This window comes from Petromyzon marinus, chromosome 6 (assembly GCF_048934315.1).
Source record: "Petromyzon marinus isolate PM22_M1 ecotype Great Lakes invasive population chromosome 6, UKy_Petmar_22M1.pri1.0, whole genome shotgun sequence".
Lineage (NCBI taxonomy): Eukaryota > Metazoa > Chordata > Hyperoartia > Petromyzontiformes > Petromyzontidae > Petromyzon > Petromyzon marinus.
Window position 1 is genome coordinate 7838960 of NC_133672.1, and position 19980 is coordinate 7858939.

At 49.1% G+C, this 19980-nt stretch overlaps 1 protein-coding gene across 2 annotated transcripts in view; it reads left to right on the forward strand.

Annotated features, from left to right (window-relative positions):
* The window catches only part of LOC116939585 (uncharacterized), a 71331-nt gene that overhangs the window by 25372 nt on the left and 25979 nt on the right, over window positions 1–19980 (forward strand). For both annotated transcript variants that reach the window (XM_032948161.2, XM_032948162.2), the window contains exons 2-3: window positions 7083–7674; window positions 19543–19709. In XM_032948161.2, coding sequence (XP_032804052.2) covers window positions 7083–7674; window positions 19543–19709 — 759 coding nt within the window. The remainder of the gene's footprint in view (window positions 1–7082; window positions 7675–19542; window positions 19710–19980) is intronic.

Below are 19980 nucleotides of genomic sequence, written 5' to 3' on the forward strand. Positions count from 1 at the left end.
TTGCCAACAAGGGTTTTGCCACCAAGTACTAAGTCATGTTTTGCAGAGGGGTCAAATACTTATTTCTCTCATTAAAATGCAAATCAATTTATAACATTTTTGACATGCGTTCTTCTGGATTTTTTTTGTTGTTATTCTGTCTCTCACTGTTCAAATAAACCTACCATTAAAATTATAAACTGATCATTTCTTTGTCAGTGGGCAAACGTACAAAATCAGCAGGGGATCAAATACTTTTTTCTCTCACTGTAGATGTGTACATGCACAGGATGTTCAGGGAAGTTCTGACAAGCGTTAGAAGCTCCGTAAATAGCGAAGAAAAATAAAAAAAGTGTTAGAGTCACGGGCATGAGCATGACAGTAACACCACTGGTGAAGTCGATGTAGTGCTCCTGACCATAACTTTAAAGTAGTTTTTTGTACATACATTTATATTTAAACTCGTGTTTGACAGCCTGGGGTGCACAGCATCGCATGATTATGTTGAAATAATAGTAAACCAGTTTCACAATTTTGAACACATTTCCAGCACTTTAAAGTTGCGGGTAATCATCGGTCCAGTCACGACGCGGCTTTTTTACTTCAGGCATAACTCGCCAACCAAATGGGCCTGTAATTCAGATTGAAATAATATGTCCACCTTTCTTAATAAATGGATAAATGCTCGTGAAATACCACAGCATTGGACATACTCAGACAAACGGACTTGTCATCCACGCTGGGATGGGGATGGTGCATTCATTTTCGTGCTTGTGTCAAGCCGTTATTCTTCCATAAATCAGCCTTATTTTTCGTAATATATGTACACAGCTAACTTGAAAATGACACCCCAGGGCAGGGTGGCAATGCATTCAGAAAGACCCGGTTTGGATTCATGACTCGGATGCCTTTCCGTTTGAAACTTTTGTGTTCTCCCTCTTTACTGCATGTGTTTCCTACAGGTTCTCTGGTTTTCTCCTATAGCCAAAAGCTTTCATTTTAACTGGTATTAGCCAAACCTCAAGATGAGCACGGTTGGCTACGTACGGTGGTAAAAGAAGTTCCACGTGCATCCATACAAATATTCCATTTCGTGATCCTCCTGAAAATGAGTCTTTAGACTCTAGTGTAGCTCAACTGGGTTGTGAGTCACTTCTTGTTGTTTTGATTATTAGGATGAGCTTCACATTTTGTCCAAGAGGTTGCCCAATGAATGGAACTGCCCATGAGATGCAGTAGTTTGTTTTTGTGTCTCATCCTCCTTGTCGCAGGTAACAACGTCCATTGAGGTTGATTGCCTCATTCAAGGGAGACCTCGGAAACCCGAAAAAGGAATTTCTTTAAATACATGTTTAGATGAGTGGACCTTGGATAGGACTAAGCACGGGTGGTGAAACAAAGTTTAATTTTGACGATTTACAGCAGATGAGACTGTTACTTTAATGTCATCAACAGCAGCCATGATCAATCCACCGCTGGATGAAGGCCTCCCAATGCCATCGCCTTCTCTGACAGCCCTACGGTGTAACGATCCACCCCGAGTATTAATGCGCAACAGTACGTCGACACATCCCACTCCCACCACAGGTCAAGGAGTCATGATGGCCAATGCTGCCAATTTCTATTCTTCACTCCCGTCCTTCTGCTCAATCCAGCGGTTGTTTGAAAATTGACATGTGACCTCTAACGTCTCTCCTTGCAGCCACATTACCACCATTACCACAGTCTGGCTTGAGCTCTTTACCTTGTCACACTCGTGACACGTTCATCAAGGACCATTCTTAGAATCTCAGCATCACCGCCACGTGGGTTTTGGTCTTCCCCTTGGTCGCCAACCTCTGCGTGCCATTCCAATGCCTGTATCATTCACCTGCTCCCCACCACCCTGCAGACGGTAGCCCACATCATCCTCCTCTTCCTAGTCACATCCACAACGCTTTCCTGCCACATTTCGTCCCAAACCTCCCAGTTGCTTATCCCATCCTTGAGTGAAATTTCCTGCATCCTCAGCTTGCACCTGTACTGTATTAGACACATGCAGTATGAGTGTCACACATATATACAGTTGCCATATATCCAGTAATGTTTGCCATATATGTTGATTCTGAAGTTTGCCATCAAATTACATTGACGTGTTTAATATATTCCCGAGGGGCCACTAATTGTGGGTCAAGTTTTAATGAGAACAGGTCGCGTCGCTTTAGCGTTAATTGTCGCTTGTGGGCAGAAATGCACGCACACTCAGGCAGGGAGGTAGGTGGACAGGGCCAGAGTAAAACAACCGCACATTCACAGCTAGAGAGACAAAGAAAGCAACCCCATCCTCATCATTATCATCATCATCGCGCCATTATCCCTTTATAGTAAAAAAAGGACTGTACAATGAATGATGATGATGATTATTCTTGTGTGCGGTAGGGTTTTGATAAGCAGTGGTGAATATCTGAAATGCCGCGGCTGGCGAATGATCAAAGTGGGCAGTAGCGTTACAAAAATGGTCCACAGTTTGAGATCGGTGACTGCCGTCTCTCTTGTGGGTTTTCGTAATTGTCCTGCGGTGTAGGAGGAGATGGTGCAATCAGCCGTGCGATGAATGATGATGATAATTTACAGACTTTTGTCAATCCATGCCGTCTCAATTGATTGGATTGTCTGTCCATATTTCACCACGTTGGCCAGTGTGGGTTTGGCAATTACGGGGTGCGTTGACGTTGAAGCATAGTCCAGTACAACGATGGATATTTCTGCACTGATCTGATGAGACCCGTTGCACTCAAGATGAGTTGTGCTCCCTGCCATTGGAATGTCACATTTCCACCACTGACTCAGCACTGCCGTTGTAGATGATGATCGCCAATACTTTGATAGAAAAGGAGATAATCTGACTGTTGTGGACCACAATATAACGAAAAAAACGCAGGCACTGACAAAAAATTGCATTGTCATTTGCTCGCCTTTGACCATCTTATCAGATGCGTGATGGCAGCTAATGATGTCAATATTGACAATTCAATACTTAATCATTAAAAAAAATGTTTTCATGTTTTATTCCGATTGTGCTATCTTGTTTATGTCATAGGATCAATTGTCCATTTGCACACACCTTGTGTGCTTTATAGAATGGCCCATAAAAGCAGATGTCTCAGAACTACTTCTGGGATCCCTTCCAAATATGCTCTTTCAAGGCTATTTTGTTAACCGGATGAAAACTAAATAGGGGGTAATGATTGCTCTATATATAATCACAATTGAGTAATTTGCAGCAAACTTTCGAATTTGGAAAATTTGGACCCTCAACCATACTCCTGGGGCTACACCTTTCCATGCACCCTGCTACAGAGACATATTAGTCACTTGGGAAATATATTATAATTTTTTAATTCATACATTTTGTCAAATTAGGTGAGAAACCAATGTTTACATGATTGTTATTATTTAACATGATTGTTACTGGACTGACACCATGAATTCACTCGATTAAATAGACAGTAGACTCCCGATCATACGCGCGCGGTTTATCCGATTTACGGATTATCTGCGCACCCGAGATTTGGACGTAAATTAATAACTCATGGATTTTCCCTGAAGCCCAAATTCATAATAATAACACAGTTATACCATGTTATTCTTGGAAATGTTTATTACAAGTCACGTGCTTAAACCGAACAAATATGTGCTCCGGTTTACCCGAAATTCACGTGATCGCCTCAACAGTACAGTAGTTGGATATCTTTACAACAGTGGGCGGAGTTTGATTTTGATTGACGTGGCTCTGCAATCCGCTTCTTTGGCAGAGTCTTCTGCGCGGGAGCAGGAAAAGCGTTCTCACTGAGCACCAGGGGCGGAGCCAGGGGGGTGACAGGGTAGACAATTGTCACCCCCGAAAAAATAAAAAATCGAAAATCTGAAACATTCTGCGAATAAGTGTACGACACTCGGTCTGGCGGACTCTGTGCAACTGCATTGTCAGAGTGTGTCGCCAACCGATGGTGTGGGGTATAGCCGATTTCTTATTCAATCATTCTTGAAATTAAAATTTGTTGAATGTCACCCCGGGCTGAAAATCCCGGCTCCGCCCCTGCTGAGCACGCGCATCATCGAACTGTCGATACAAAACAAACACAATTTTCTTAACTGAAAATAATTTATACCTATATTAGTCATTTAATTTTTGGAATATCCACAATTTTGAAATCTTTGCGGCCGTCCTCACCGTCATTAGCGTGGATAATCGAGAGTCTGCCGTGTATATATCCAAGTGTCTCTGTGCTGTTTGGAGGACTGGTAAGTGGTCGGCTGTTTTGATGAGTCTCAGCGCGTGGAAGAAATTCCACATCACTATGACAGTGACCAGTCTGTCGAAAAATAACCCCGCTATATTAGCCTGCCAATGAAACTGGTGCAGCCGCACCAGGTTGTGCGAATTTAGTGACTCCTGGGGGATGATGACTAATGAAAATAATAAATCATTTTTTATATATATCGTCATTCATGTAATTGTATCTCGAAACGACATAGAAATTGTAATAATCACAGTTTTCTCACAGAGATGTGGGAAGCCCAAGACAATGGGAAGGCAGCCAGATCTTTGCCAAAAATTGTCCAAGCTCTATGGTCCTGTATTGGGATGTTTAGTCAACGCCATTAATGAGTGTTTATACATGATGAGTAATTATGATGATGGTAGTAATGGCACTCGTGATGATTGCGGCACTCAGTGAACCCCTGGCTGGGATTTAAATTCGTGTGCTCGCACACGGGAGCTCTACCGCTGAACAAACTGAACCTCCGGCACAACGTTGCCTCCGGAGCGGTGGTCGTGAGATTAAGACTGCAGCAGAGCGAGCAGAGGGTTTGTCTTGTGGGCGTTGAACAATGGCAAGCAAGGAATTGTGTGATTTTTTTTTAGCTGTTGTACAACATTTTATGATTTATATTCTTAATACAGTGGTCGCCGACATACTGCGCCTCTGTACATGTGAACTCCATTCGTTGCTGAACACCCAGAAACCGAAGGAATTATTTATTTATATTACAGTGCCTGTGCGGCTGTGTCCCCCACCGCCCCTCTCTCTCCTGCACAAAGCACCGAATCGATTGCAGTGCTGTTTGTATACCCTCCATGCGGAAGGGCACCTGGATTTTTAACGGGGATTTTTTGAACGTCCGGATCTAGGCCCCCGGTGCTCGCACCTAGCCCTTTCAATGTGGAGGCCCGTCAAGTTCAGAGCTGCGAGCCCCTGGTGCCACACTCCCCTCTGACCGAGGAGATTCAGTTTTTTCGTGGTGAGCTGCCAAGCCTCCTCCGGGGCCGTGGCCGGGAGTTCCGAGTACCATGACCTCCTGGGCCAATTGGGGGCTGTGAAGGGAAACGGCGGGAACACATATTTTGTGGTGGTGAGATGTTAACTCCCTCGCCTGGTATACAGGAGGTCGTGGGTTTGATCCCGGCCCTGACACTTCTATATTTGGATTTTGCATGTTCTCCCCATGGTTGTGTGGATTTTTCTTCGGGTCCTCCGGTTTTTCCCTCCACATTTATAAATTTGCATTCATAAAAAAGAGCTATGTAGCTCAAGTGGGCCTTACCTGGTACAATAAAAATAGTGAAGTAGTTTTAGTTTTAACACCCTATCCCTTTGACATGACAGTGCGCCCGGCACACATGTTTAGAGTCCGGGTGCCTGCCACGGAACGGAGTTCACATGTACGGAGTCGGAGTGTATTGGTGACCGCCATATAAAAACTTGGCTGAAGGTGAATACGGAGCTCTGCTTTCTGTTTCTGTAGCATTTCATGGCATAAATACAGGACCCCCGTAGAGGTGGTTTATTTATGTTGCTATAGATACATGTGTGGGCGGTTCCACCATTGCTAATGTACATTTCATACACTTTAAACATGTGGATAATCATCACTATAATTATGAAGTTGCTTTTTAGTTGGGCTGTTGTATGGCAATCAATTAGTACATATGCATAATCTGTCCTTTCTTGATAAATGCTAATACCTTTACCATCATGTAGAATGTACTCAGCAGAAGTGGCGTTTTCATGACCCATTCAGTTTTGTGTCTTGTCAGAGCATTCAAGTATTTGGCTGCTATAAATTTCCACATGAGCCACTTCGTTAAGATATAATTTGTGGCCAGGTCGCTTTTGAAAGAGAGATATACGGCTCAGTGGGCCTTACCGTGGTAAAATAAATGGCTTCGTTTTAATTTATCCAAAAAATAATCCATATTTTCTACATTATAGATAAACACCTTCAAATGGTGCCCCATATGTAAGGTCTAATTTGTGGAACTGCTCTGGCTAAGGGAAATTTCAGGCTTTTTGTCATCAATCAACACTTCGAAGCAGTTCCACCCCACATCACCATCATCGCCGTCATTATCGTCATCATTGTCATCATTGTCATGTCACGTCTGCAATATGAGCTACACCTGCAAATGGCTGCATAACCTTGCCGGGAAGTTGGCAGGAATTGTCACGTGAATATGCTTGTTCCTGCCGTAAGAGCATGGGATTCATCACAACTCGATCAGGAGCACAAAGGCAGAGGACCACCACCCAAGGCTGCTTCGGGCCTGATTTTCGCCATAACTGGCAGTCGAACTCAAGCGCGGTTTGCCAACTACTCCATCCGCTTTACCCTGATATTGATATCGGCGGAGGTGGCGCACGGCTGTACTCCAGCACTCTGGAGGAAGTGAAAGTTGTTGGACCATACAAATGTCGTGAAACTCCCTACCCGTGGGCGTCGAGGAGCTGTACCCTGGCTCGCCAGGCGAAGGCGGTACAGCAGGTGTGGGCTTATCTCTGTAAGTCCCATCTGTATTGTATAGAGTGTCACCCTCATTTATTGGCTGAAAACATATTCACGTGTACAGTATGTGCCTCTGTGTTGCAGTTCGCAGCTCGTTGTGTGATGCAGTTGCATTAACTAAATATGAAAATATGGATTTTGTTATGGGAGAGGCCCAGAACCTGTTCGGATTTACACCAGTGATGTTATTCTGGTCGTCAAATTAAAAGTGCGGTATGCTAACCACTACGCCACGCACACACTGCGCTCCACCGTAACCCACGCGCCGTCCGCAGGCTCCGCGCACCGCCATGGACTACGCCACCATGGACTACCAGCAGGGCTATGCCGAGGGCCGCAGCCCACTGCTGCACGACAAGGACCCGCGGCTCCCCACGGGGGACGACCCGGGACCCCGAGCCGACCCCGACGACCTGGACGAGTCGCTGTGCCGCTTGCCGCTGGCCGACGGCGCGTGCGGCGGCGTACGCACCGAGCTGCTGCGCCTGCCTGTGCACCACGACCACCACCGCCACGACCACCACCGCCACGACCACCACCACCAGCAGCAGCAGCAGCAGCAGCACCGGCAGCACCCGGACGACCCGGATGGCCCCGGCGACCCCACCGTGCCCTCGTCCTCCTCGTCCTCCTCATCATCCGTCGCGGCCGAGGACATGAAGGACCCGCTGTTGTCGGCGGCGGCCGAGCCGGGCGAGTTGGAGATGGGGGCCGCAGTGGAGGGCTGCAGCCGGCTGTTCGACGCGACGAGGATCTGGCGCCTGTCGCTATACCCGGCGGACGGCGCGGCGGGGTCGGCTGCATTCTACACGGGGTCGCCGCACGCGGACAGCGTCGACTCGGCCTCCTCGCCCGCGCCGCGCACAGGTGCGAGCGCTCGCGCGTGTTGCTTGCGTGGGGGGGGGGGGAAACGGGAGCGTAGCGGTTCGCGCGCTGCACTACGAAGCTGGCGACACGAGTTTGATTCCCGCTCACGGCTAAAACCAGTCACGATTATCTAAAGCGGTCCTGGGCCTCCCCTAGGTCGACTCAGCCTCAAATGAGCACCTGGCGCGGTGTATAAACATCGCCACTGGGGAGAAAAGGCCGTCAGGCGTGGTGCTGGCCACATCACCCGCTGATGTGCCGTGCCGGCCTTCATAGAAGCTAGCTAATAGCACTGGCCTCAACAATATATTAAGGTGATACAGGGGATCTTTGTCTTTTGCAGCGAGGACATACACATACACATGCACACACGTAAACGCATAAACGCACGCGCTTGTGCAATACACGGACCAAAAGATTTGGTCTGGATCAGTCCGAAAATATGACGGCCAGAAAGTAACATGACTAACGTGGCGTCACGCCTGCGGTTTTTCCATCAAACGTGGTGTTGTGATGGGTGATGGTCCCTTTTGTAAGCATGAAGCCTTCTTAAATCATCGGGGAATATAAATAATCCAAAAAAATTATGTCGTTAAAAATCCAAAACGTTTTACTTGAGAAGTCATAGTATTGCCACACGCAGTGCATACGAGGGGAGATCGCCAACTCTGGGTCCATTTTTCCGGAGGAGCTTTGCAGCCTCCTATTGAAGCGAGACATGGACATTGCGATCGCCCCTCCCGTATGCAATTACATTTTAACTTATTAACATATTTCACCTGGATAATTCCGTTGCGATGGAACACTTGATTCGTAAAGGGTGTCCAGCGTGTCAGTTTGGTCGAAAATGGCAAACATGTAGTGGCACATGTACACGCAGTGTTAATCTATAACTTACACGTGTCTGCACAATGCGATACAATGTATGCACTGTGTATGAAACCGAAAGTTCAGCGTTAACCTGCATCAGACCACGCTTACGTTCGGATGCATAATTTGGACGTTTCGAATGTGCAGGATTTAATTTTACGACGTGATATTAAGGAGTATTTTTTTTTTTTTACTAATGTGCGTGTTGTGTGGTATTTGAGGAGGTGAGTGTGTGCTGGATTCATTCGTGAGACTGCTCCAAATGAGATTGGATGCTGATGGGTGGGGCGGGCGAGGGGGTGCGGTGCGATTGATTGTGGCCCCCGTGCCGCTCGGCACGTTCACCGCCTGCGCCCATGCGCGCTAACGCAGCCGCTGCGGACACCTGCATGCTCGTGTTCACCATCGTGAGCCGTGGTCTATCCGCTGCTGCATGAGGCCGCCCCGCGCCGATCCAATCTGTGACGGGTCTGCGGTGGCACGAACAGTCGCGCTTATCTGTGTGGATTGATCTCAATGCCCCATCGTTACCGTGACCGAGGCAGGTAACGGTGAATCTATTTGTACGCTCACCGTGCAAGCGTGGACTTGTGGGTGTGAGAATGGATTATTTATAGTTTGCGCAAAAACACGTGCGATACACAAACCGTTACCTTTAGACTAGGTGAGCGAATGTTAGCTGGGAGCTGGTGCCCATGCACGTGGCCTGTAATCCAGCACTGTGGAGGCAGTGAGTGTTGGTGGACAACGCAAATTCGTCAAACTCCTAAACACGCTGGGCTGTGAGGTCGCCATCTCCTGGCTTGTCAGGGTATAACAGTACATCAAGTAGATTCATTTCCATCGGTATTCCATCTGCACGGTTTCCTCCCACGTGTATAAACACTCAGTAGAGTTGACCAAACATCCCAATATAGGGCCACAGAGCTTGGGCAATAGAAACATTCAAATCCGAACGGTAAACATAAGAAAAAAGTTGCATTCCTTCATTCGAACTATGACCCAGAATTGGGTAAAGCTCGATCATCTCGCGTTGGTTCATTCACTCGCACGCTCCGTCATGATTAAGTTATTCAATTTCAAACTTTAGCCGCTTGCAAACTAAAGTGTGTGTGTCTTTGTTTTTTATGGCAGTGAAGGGTGGGAGCGGTGCGGGGAGACGACAAGTAATTTTAATGTACAGCACGTGCGTTGTTTAATGATAATTTGAGCCACATCAAATGGTTAAACGGTAGCAAAAAAAAAATCCTTCGTGCCTCTGGTGGTGTTTAATTAGAGCCAATTAATGAGTTTTCAAAGGGTTGAGTACTAGTGGCTGCCTAACGAGGTTTACTCCCATCCCATCACGGCCACTGCTGGTCAGGAAAAGCTCAAAAGGGCAACTTGGCTTCCCACACATTCATGCAAAACAAGCGGGACTCTTAGGCGTCGTTCAAAATTGTTAGCAGTATTAATAACGAATAATAATTTGTCAGCACTTTTTGCAATCCACTGCTGGATGAAGGTTCACCCATTCTATGGCCATCATGGGGGTTGTTTGACCATACAGGTTGGTGAAGGTGGGATGGTTAAGGAAGGTCCAGTACCGATCGTGATATCACGCAACACTGATGTAAGCCGTGGCCAGGAAACAAACTCAGGTCACCGGGTTCATAGTGCAGCGCGCTGTCCACTCTCACCCACTCCATTCCCCCCTGATCTATCTATATATATTGACATCTACTATAGATTCGTGAAAAAAAAGCTTTTTGGCTCATCGGATTCCTCCGGTCTAAATGAAGATTGTAACATATGTATAATTCGCAAGTGTCCATCCGTCATGCTGTAGATCCCCCAAACGATTAATTCCCTGGACATATGAAGGCAACCAGCATTTTTTCTCTTGCCAAGGAGATTCCTGGAAAATCGTCGCCTTTCTGAATTTCTAACGTTTTGATGCCAACAATTCAAGAAAACTCCTGGGAACATCTAATAGGGTGCCATTTGTAAATGATCGTGTAATTGGAAGGTGCCTTGCACTGCATCGCTAAAACCAGGACCTGAATAGTAGAGGAGAGTGGAAGATCGAGGGCTATCGTGGCAAGTCTTAGAAATCACTTTAAAGCATATGGCTATTTCGACACTAATAATATTATTTATAGACATTGCAGGGGGTGCATACGAAATCCAAATTGCTTGCTTTTCACATATTTTATATCCCACGCAAATGCGAAGGTAGTGCTTTAATTAATAATGTCTTTTATTCACTCAGGAAATCCTGAATGGGTCCTCAATACTCTTTTTCAGGAGGGTCCTGCATCTATATATCTAAGCCAGTTCAAGCCTCCTGTAAATCACGTGACTTCTGTGTGACCACCTCCACTCTGAAACCCTCCCCTCTCCCCACCCCCTGTGAAAACAGACACTGCTACTCCTTGCAGCTCATGCCTGCTCGCTGCTTTCTTCTGTCTCCCTCTCCTTCCTCCCCTCTCATCATCGTCATCACCCTCTCATCCCCGACATCTTTGCCCGGCCATTCCTTCTCCCCCTTCTCCTCTTCTTGCCCGGCCGCTCCTCCTCCTCTCTCCTTGCTGCTCACCTTGAGTCGTCCCCTCTATATCCGTCTTGGGACTTCCATCCTGGCATCCCTTTCCTTTCCCAATCCTTTCTGTTTTTTTCCATGCATTATATCCTTAACTTTGCTCCCCATCCCGTGGTGTGCCACGGGTACAAAGCTTTATTGGGATGACAGGTTGGTTTTATTTTGTATTTGTGGTGGGAAGCGGAATTCCCACCATGCATACACATGAGTCAAAAGTGAGCAGCTCCTACGGGACGACGAGCCCCACGGCCTAAGTGAAGGGGGCCGCGTTCCCCGCTTGCTGTCCCTCTTTGCAAACTGGGCCCTCTTGCTTCAAGGTGGCCATGGACACATGGTATGGCCTTCGTATGAAATACAGCACAACGTCACACATCCAACCATCTTTTATTCTCCCTGACCAATTAACCGGCCAGACCCAGTACAAGTACTTATTGCGTAGCTGATGAAAAGATAAAGTCACTCGACTGATTCGGAGTGAGACCTCTGCTGCCACATCGGAGCTGGCAATAAGAACACTACCTAGGTACGGGAACTTTTCTACTCTCTCCACATCTGCCCCATCACTCCTGGGGGGAGTGGAGTATTTGATGACAGTTGAGGGGGTGGAGTGTTTTCCCCACCTCCGATATCCCGGAAAGAAGTTCAACATACATATGACTCAAAAGACCCTGGTAGATCCTTAGCTTTTGTGGGCCCTATTCTAAGGCCTCACTTCTTAGTGGCATGCTCTAGGTTCAGCAAGAGAGCCTCCAACTCCTTCTCAGAGTGAGCGATATTACCAGATCAGCATATAGAATAACATGGTTGACCAATGGGGAGCCATCCCTTGACTGCACCCGGGCATTGATCAGCCTCCTATTGTATCTATACCAGATGTAAATTCATTTAGTACATCCATGGAAAGCTTCTCAAACTATCTGGTCGAAAAAGATGTTAAATAATGTCGGAGTCGGATGACATCCCTGTCACACCCCAAGGTGAACAGGGAATGGCTCTTGACTCCTGGGCTTTCTCACCATATTGAAGGCACTTAATGATTGTGAGCAGAGAGTCAGGGACTCTGAAAGCACGAAGAACAGCCCAGAGTCAATAAAGCAAAAATGTAGGTCTTGTTGGAATTCCCTACACCTCTGCTGTAGCAGACGGACAGAGAATATGGCATCCTTGCCGGACGGTCCAAGCCTGAAACCACTTTGGGGCCCTACAAGCCTCACCTCAGCGTGCCTGGCAAGGCGATATTGATTAATCCTTGCAATAACCTTTCCCGGCACACTGAGGAGGAAGATACCCCAGTAGTTGTAGTAGTTGTTAAAATCAGTACAGAGAGGGACCACCGGGGCATCATTCCAATCCTGCAGAACCTGTCCTGTGGTCCAGACAGTTGTATTGATGTCACATAGGGCAGTCTGCAGACAAATGCTACCCTCCCTCAGCAGTTGGCTTGGGCGATATTCTCTGCCTGGTGCTTTTCCTAGTCTCAGGCTTTGAATCGCACTCCACACTTCCTCAACAGTATTTACACATCAGCCAGCCACTTACAGGGGTTGGCTGCTTCCTCAAATATTTGAGGCATCGCAGGCCCATTCGGGTCCACTCCAGATTACCCCATGATGTTATCTAAGCTGAAGGGTTTCCCCTAGCCCAAGGCCTGACAGAATTGCGCAGAAAACCTGCAAACTCGTTCCTGGGGGTCAGAGGTCAGATAACCATTCTTTCTCCTAAGGATGGTGATAGGTGTGGCAGTGCAAGTAACTTTTCTGATGGAGTTAAAGAGTGCTTTGTGATCGCATGCTACTGAGGCATCTCCTCAGCAACCCGTGATCACCACTCATCTTTTCAGCATTGCACGGCGGCTCTCCAAACCTCCAAGCGAAGGCTGTGGTAAACCTCATTCTCGGACATGGGATGTTGTAAATGGTCGGAGTGGACCTCCTGCTTTCAGCTAGCTGGAACACCTCGGTTTGCCAGCATCTCTGGGGAGGTCTGGACTGCGTAACCAATGCTGCCATTGCAGCTGCATGAACCGCAGTTATGGACCTCACCCGTTTGGCACATACACAATAAAGAGCCCCCCTATAACCTTAACAGACTGTTGTGGCCAGTGCTATAAGTGGGCGCCTATGAAGATCGACACGGCACACAGTGAGCAGCGCCGTGCTTCATGGACGCACCACCCCGGGTGGGCTGTGCTCACAGCAGCATCGCACACACATCTCAGGTCCTGTCGCCTCCTCCATCGCAATATTGAGTCAAAAGCATAGGCCAGCCTCTCTCCAGGTGGCCCTGTCTCCCTGCACGCACAGACCCTGTTTCTCTACACTGTGTCCCAAAGCCCATGCCAGGGGTGGACCACCATTTGACCACTCGACCGCATGCCTCTGCAAGCCCAGGGCATTGCACAGCTCTCTTGCACAGCTATGGCGAATGTCCCTTGTGAGCCACATACAGACCCATACCCTAGGCCTGTTCGCATGACCCCTCCGATTCCACTGTGTCCCCGTAGTTACCCATGGATTGGGGACTATCGATCTCCGGTCAGGTCTTGCATGTGATGTACACCTCAGGCTTCTGTCATGGATGGTACCGTCCGGTCCTCAAGAACAGTGGTTGTCAGCCTGTTTCTTCGGGCTACTGCAAGGCCGTGGGAGGTGGTCCGTGGAACTTTGACAGATCCCGCGATTTGGAGGCGTTTTAGTTTTGAAAAATGTGTCACCGAGACGCGGTGGTCCACGAAAGTGTTTCGAGGGTTGACACTGACAGACCGTGGATCCAGAAAGATGAGGAACCACGGATCTATACGACGATGCCCCTATGTACAATTGTTTCCCGCACAACCACCTCCCTCGGATTCCCCACGTGATGAACCTCAAAGTAGTCTCTGCAATCTTGCTACCTACAAGTCTTCTTCAGGCAAAGGCAATGATCCCCCGTATAGCCTTCAACAGGCTGTTGTGGGCAAGTACCGTTAGCGAGCACACACGCCGCGCGTGTAAACAGTGCACATCGACACATACGCAAGTGGGCACTCGGACACGTGCGTGTGTGCACAGCCCCCATGCACACACGCGCCGCGGCTGCCTTGATTGGTCACTAGGCCAGCACAACACCCTATCCCCACAGCCCCCTCAAACACGACTATAGCCCCCATCTCACTGATGCATCTGTAACTCTCCCCCTCTGTGTCTCCCCCCTTCTCTGTGTTCCGCCCCCCTCCCCCCACTCTCCCTTCTCTCTCTGTATCTCCCCCTCTCTTTCCCTGTCTCTCTCCATAGCCCCCCCCCCCCTCCTTGCTTCTCTTCCTTTGTCTATCCCATTCTCTCTCCCTTCTGTTTATGTGTCTCTCTCCCCCTCTTTCCCCCTCTTCCCCTGTCTCTCCCGCTGCGCATCTCCGTCCTCGCTCTTTGTCCTCTCTGCGTTCTTCTGTCCCTGTCTCCCTCTCAGCGTCTTTCCTCTCTCTCCAATTTAGCGTCTCCTGGTCGCTCTGCGTCTCACATACACCCACCCTCCTCTGTCCCCTCTGTGTGTTGCGCGCGTGTCTCTCTCTCTGTCATCCTGTCTCTGTCCCCCCCGTTTCTCCACTCTCTCTCCCACCCACTCCTCTCGTGGTGCCTCCTTCCCATCTCTCTCTCGCTCTCCCTCCCTCCCTGTCTCCCTCCCCTGGCACTTTGCCAGTTGTAAGCCTGCACACTGAACCCCAGCTATTTATAGCCTGCTCAGGGTAAACACTCTGCCTGGCTGTTGAACAACGCGCGCTGTGGCAACACGCGTACACACGTACGGAGTCGCGCACACGCACGCGCGCGCATACGCACGCAGCGATGCACACGCCACATACGTGAACACAACACACGTACGCGTATGCAGTCCCAAAGCCACACACACTCACATTTCACTCACAGCTCATGCACCCAGTAATGTACACACTCATATATATACACGCAGGCACTCACACACAGTCACTAAGCGCACAACCTCACGCACGCGCACCGAGTCACACACGCGCAAAGGCGCCTGCAGTGTCACACACATACATGCACAACCGTGCACGACATCCATACACATCTCCACATACACATATTCACATACACATCGTCACGCATACATATATGCACCCAGACTGTCATATACACAGGCACAAAGATCCCGTCTTTATCTTTTAACAGACTGCTGGGGCAGTTGCTGTTAGCAAGCACCAAATGCAAAGACGAATAGCCCCCGTATAGCTTTTGTTGGACTGCTGGGGCAAGTGCTGTAAGGGAGCACCTATTAAGGCCGGCACGGCACACAAAGAAGTTGTATTACCAACACCATCGGTGCTGACGATAATAATACACCGCATCATGTACTCATTTATGGCTGAGTGAACCTAGGGGATGGCCAGGATTACTCATGTTAGCCATGACAGAGAGTTGAACCCAGATCACCAGGTTCATAGCACAGTGTGCTTAACCACGACATCACGACTCCCCACACAACTAATGCACACGCAGTCTCACGCACGCGCACACGTATTTTGACACATTATACACACAGACTCTCTTGCACAGTATCGCCGACATGAAGATACACCCACGCACACAGCCACGCACACACAGCCACACATCCTTAGCGTCACAGTCACACACACGCACACATACACCCACGCACTGTCATACGCATGCAGCCGCCCCCACATAGCCACATACATACACAGCCATGCACACCATCACACACACAGCCATGCACACAAAGACAAAGATCCCCCATATAGCCTTAACCGACTGTTGGGGCAAATACTATTAACGAGCACCTATGAAGGCCGGCACGGTACATGGGTGGGTGGCCAGCACCACGCTCGACTGCCTTTGTCTCCCCAACGGCGATGTTTTTACACAACGCACCAGGTACTCATTTGAGGCTGAGTCGATCGAGGGGAGGCAAAGGACCGGTTCCGATAATCGTCACTGGTGATGGCCGTGAGCCGGAATTGAACTCGGGTCGCCGGATTCGTAGCGCAGTGCGCTAACGACGACGCCACCGCTCCCCACGCACGCGCAGCATTTATACGCACTGCTGTTCACGGTACGTCTCAAACAAAGGAAACCGCTGTGATGCTGTAGACATTGGGTAAACGAAAATAAGGAAATTGTTGTGTTATTCATACCTCGTAAGTAACATGTTGCATTTTCCTCCCATGGGATTTTATGAATTACGTCACACACCGTATTAATAGTAATACACGACTGTAATAATTTACCCTGCATCGGTACTAATGTTACGGTACATATGGAATGTATGAAATTGTTTCTAATTTCCGGGCACGACTTGCCCTCGTCACGGTGATGATAATAGTGATATTATTATTATTATTGGGCTTGTCTTGGCATTGCATAAGTAATGCAAGTGTTTGTGATTTTCTAATAGTCCTGTTTGTCCATGTGCTATACCACATGTATACGTGTGTGTGAAGACGCCATCTCAGTGTCGTTTTTGTAAAATATTTGGCTTTTGTATTGAACAATGCGTCGTCCCTGACCAGTCTGAATTTGGCATTGATTTTTTTTCCCTCTCCCCCTGTGTTTGCCTTACGGAGCCCTTTAGGAGAAATGCTTAAATGCCAGATGCACTGGTTGGGTGGCTGGGCTGCGTTGGGAAGATGGGTTGGGGTGGTTGGGCTCTATTGGGTAGATGGGCTGGGTGGCTGGGCTGTGTTGGGTAGATGGGTTGAGTGACTGGGTTTGGTGACTGCATTTGGTGACTGGGTTGAGCGATTATGTGTGGTGACTCGCTTGAGTGGCGGGGTTTTCTGACCAGGTTTAGGTGGCCAGGTGTGGTGACTGGGTTAGGCGAGTTTTATGGCTGATTTTCGTGGATGGGCTGAGTAGCTGAAATGAATGGCTGCGTTTGGTGGGTGGATGTGGTGGAATGGGTTTGGTGGCTGGGTTTGGTGGCTTAGTTTGGAGGCTGGATTTGGTGGCTGAGTTTGGAGGCTGGGTTCGGTGACTGGGTTCGGTGGCTGGGTTTGATGGCTGGGTTTGGTGGTTGGGTTTGGAGCCTGGGTTTGGAGGCTGGGTTTGGTGGCTGGGTTTGGTGGCTGGATTTGGTGGCTGGGTTTGGATGCTGGGTTTGGTGACAGGGTTTGGAGGCTGGGTTTGGTGGCTGGATTTGGTGGCTGGTTTTGGAGGCTGGGTTCAGTGACTGGGTTTGGTGGCTGGGTTTGGTGGCTGGGGTTGGTGGCTGGGTTTGGTGGCTGGGTTTGGTGGCTGGGTTTGGAGGCTGGGTTTGGAGGCTGGGTTTGGTGGCTGGGTTTGGTGGCTGGGTTTGGTGGCTGGGTTTGGAGGCTGGGTTTGGTGGCTGAGTTTGGTGGCTGGGTTTGGTGACTGGGTTTGGGGACTGGATTTGGTGGCCGAGTTTGGTGGCTGGGTTTGGAGACTGGGTTTGGTGGTTGGGTTTCGTGGCTTGGTTTGAATGGCTGTGTTTGATTGGCTGGGTTTGGTGACTGGGTTTCTTGGACGGGTTGAGTGACTGGATTTGCTGACTGTGCTAAGTGACTTGATTTGGTAGATGGGTTTGGCGGCCAGATTTGGTGGCTGGGTTTGAATGGCTTGGTTTAGCGGCAGGGTTTGGTGGCTGTATTTGGCAGCTGATTTTCCTGCCTGGTTTGGTCAGGCGGTGGGAAGGCCCCCTCCGGTGCTAAGGGTGCTAAAATTGTCATTATTTAATTGATTTAAAAGTTCCTGGAGTGCCTGCCACAGGATGGATTTCAATGGTTGCTAGTCGGAGTTTGTTGGTGACCAACTTTTGAAACGAATTTTAACATAAGTACTAAGTGAATCCCAGTATTTAGAGGCTCAGGGGATTTCACAGGTAAACCGCTCATTATGACACGGCTATCATTACCATTGCGAGCCTGGCAGCGGGCAGTGCCGCCATGCTCTCGACTCGCTGGATTCACACGTGACCTCGTGTCCTCTGTGCTGATTAATTAGCTGTGTGTGTGCACCTGACCACTCGATCACATCGATGTGCCACTGTGTGTGTGTACGCATTTATGCTCACTTGTGGATATGTATATGTACGCACATGTATTTATATACAGGCAGAGCCCCGGGTTACAGAAGGGTTATGTTCCCGAGAACTATCCGTAACCAGAATATTCCGTTTGTCGGAAACTGAATAATTTTCCCCCCAAGATCAAGATAAAATCCCATAGCCGGAATTAGCTATGAGTGACAAAGGACGTAATTGTTAGACGAGGAAGAAGGAGAGGAGACAGGCATTCCATTATCGGGGTCAACATCAGCAGTCGGAGGTTCCAAAGGCAGGGCTGCGTCTCCCTCTGCAGCCCTGCAGAGGGAGCTGCAGCCCTGCCCTCACGCCTCGCTCCCGCGGTATTCATCCGCAACCTCACCGCGCTGCACTATTTACGCTTTCGTAACTAACGCCAACATTTCCGCATATCGATGTTTTTGGTAAGTCGAGTCTTCCGTAACCCGGGGACTGCCTGTGGTGTCCGTAGAATTATGCACATTGAGTGATTTACCTATGACCAAATAATTGGCAATGCGCCTGATCTCATGAGATCTTAGAAACTAAGCAGGATTGAGCCTCGATATTACTGGCATGGGTAACCACTGTGCATCACAGGTACTATAGGCTGTGGGGCTGCGTGGCAGGTAGCAGAGGGCCAATGTAGCAAAATCCACTGTTGTACTGCACTCCAATGCTCCCACATCTATGCTGCCCGTCTTCATCAACCGGCACTGATCAGTGTGGTGAAGTATGGTCAAATAACCCCCACACTTAGTATGGCTTGGGGAGGCCTTCATCCAGCAGTGGATTGACAAAGGGCTGTACTTATGCATTGAGTGATTATTAGGTTTGAGTTTCCTATGCAACAAAAAGACCTGAGTTTGACTCCTGGCCTCTGGCCCTGTGGATCACGCTTACTCACCTGGCCAAGCCTCACTGAGACTCTTTTTCAGGAGGGCCTTTTAATTGGGAATTGTATACCTTGTTATGCAACGATATACACTGGACATAAAAGAGCACGTTGCATTGTAATTGTGCGCATTGGATGTAAGAGACAAAATGCGTAACTCATTTGTGTGTGTGGGGAGCGGTTGCGTAGCGGTTAGTGCACTTCGCTACGAACCCGGCGACCCGAGTTCGATTTCCGCTCACGGCCAACACCAGTGACGATTATCAGAGTTGCTCCTGGAGCTCCCCTAGGTTGACTCAGCCTCAAATGAGTACCTGTTGTCGTGTGTAAAAATTGCCACTGGGGAGACAAAGGCGGCCGGGTGTGGTGCTGGCCATTCACCCCCTCGTGTGCCGTGCCGGCCTTCGTAGGTTGTCACTAACAGCGCTTGCCCCAAAAGTCTGTTGAGGCTACAGGGGGAATGTTTGTCTGTGTGCGTGCATTGCTTGCGCCGCAGAGGAGAGCGTTTCTCCGTCTCCGCACGGAGGAGCGCGTGACGGCAGCGGCGACGAGCACACGGACCCCGGAGGCGTTGGTGGCGCGGCCCCCCAGGACAAGAGCCGGCGCGGACGGACCCCCCGAGACTCGCCCGGGCAGCAGGCGCAGCATGCGCAGCACACTCAGGCACGCACCAGCAGCAGCAGCACACCAGCAGCAGCAGCACACCAGTGTTTGTGAACGTGCGCACACATGTGTGTCGGTGCGTGCAAGCATCGGTGTGCGTATGTGTGTGTAGTCGTGCAATCATTGCTGTGTGTGTACTGTGTGTACATACACACACAGTGCGGAGCGGTAGTGTAGTAGTTAGCGTGCTGCACTACGAACCCGTGCGACCCAAGTTCAATTCCCGCTCACAATCAACAGCAGTGATGATCATCTGAGCCGGTCCTGGGCC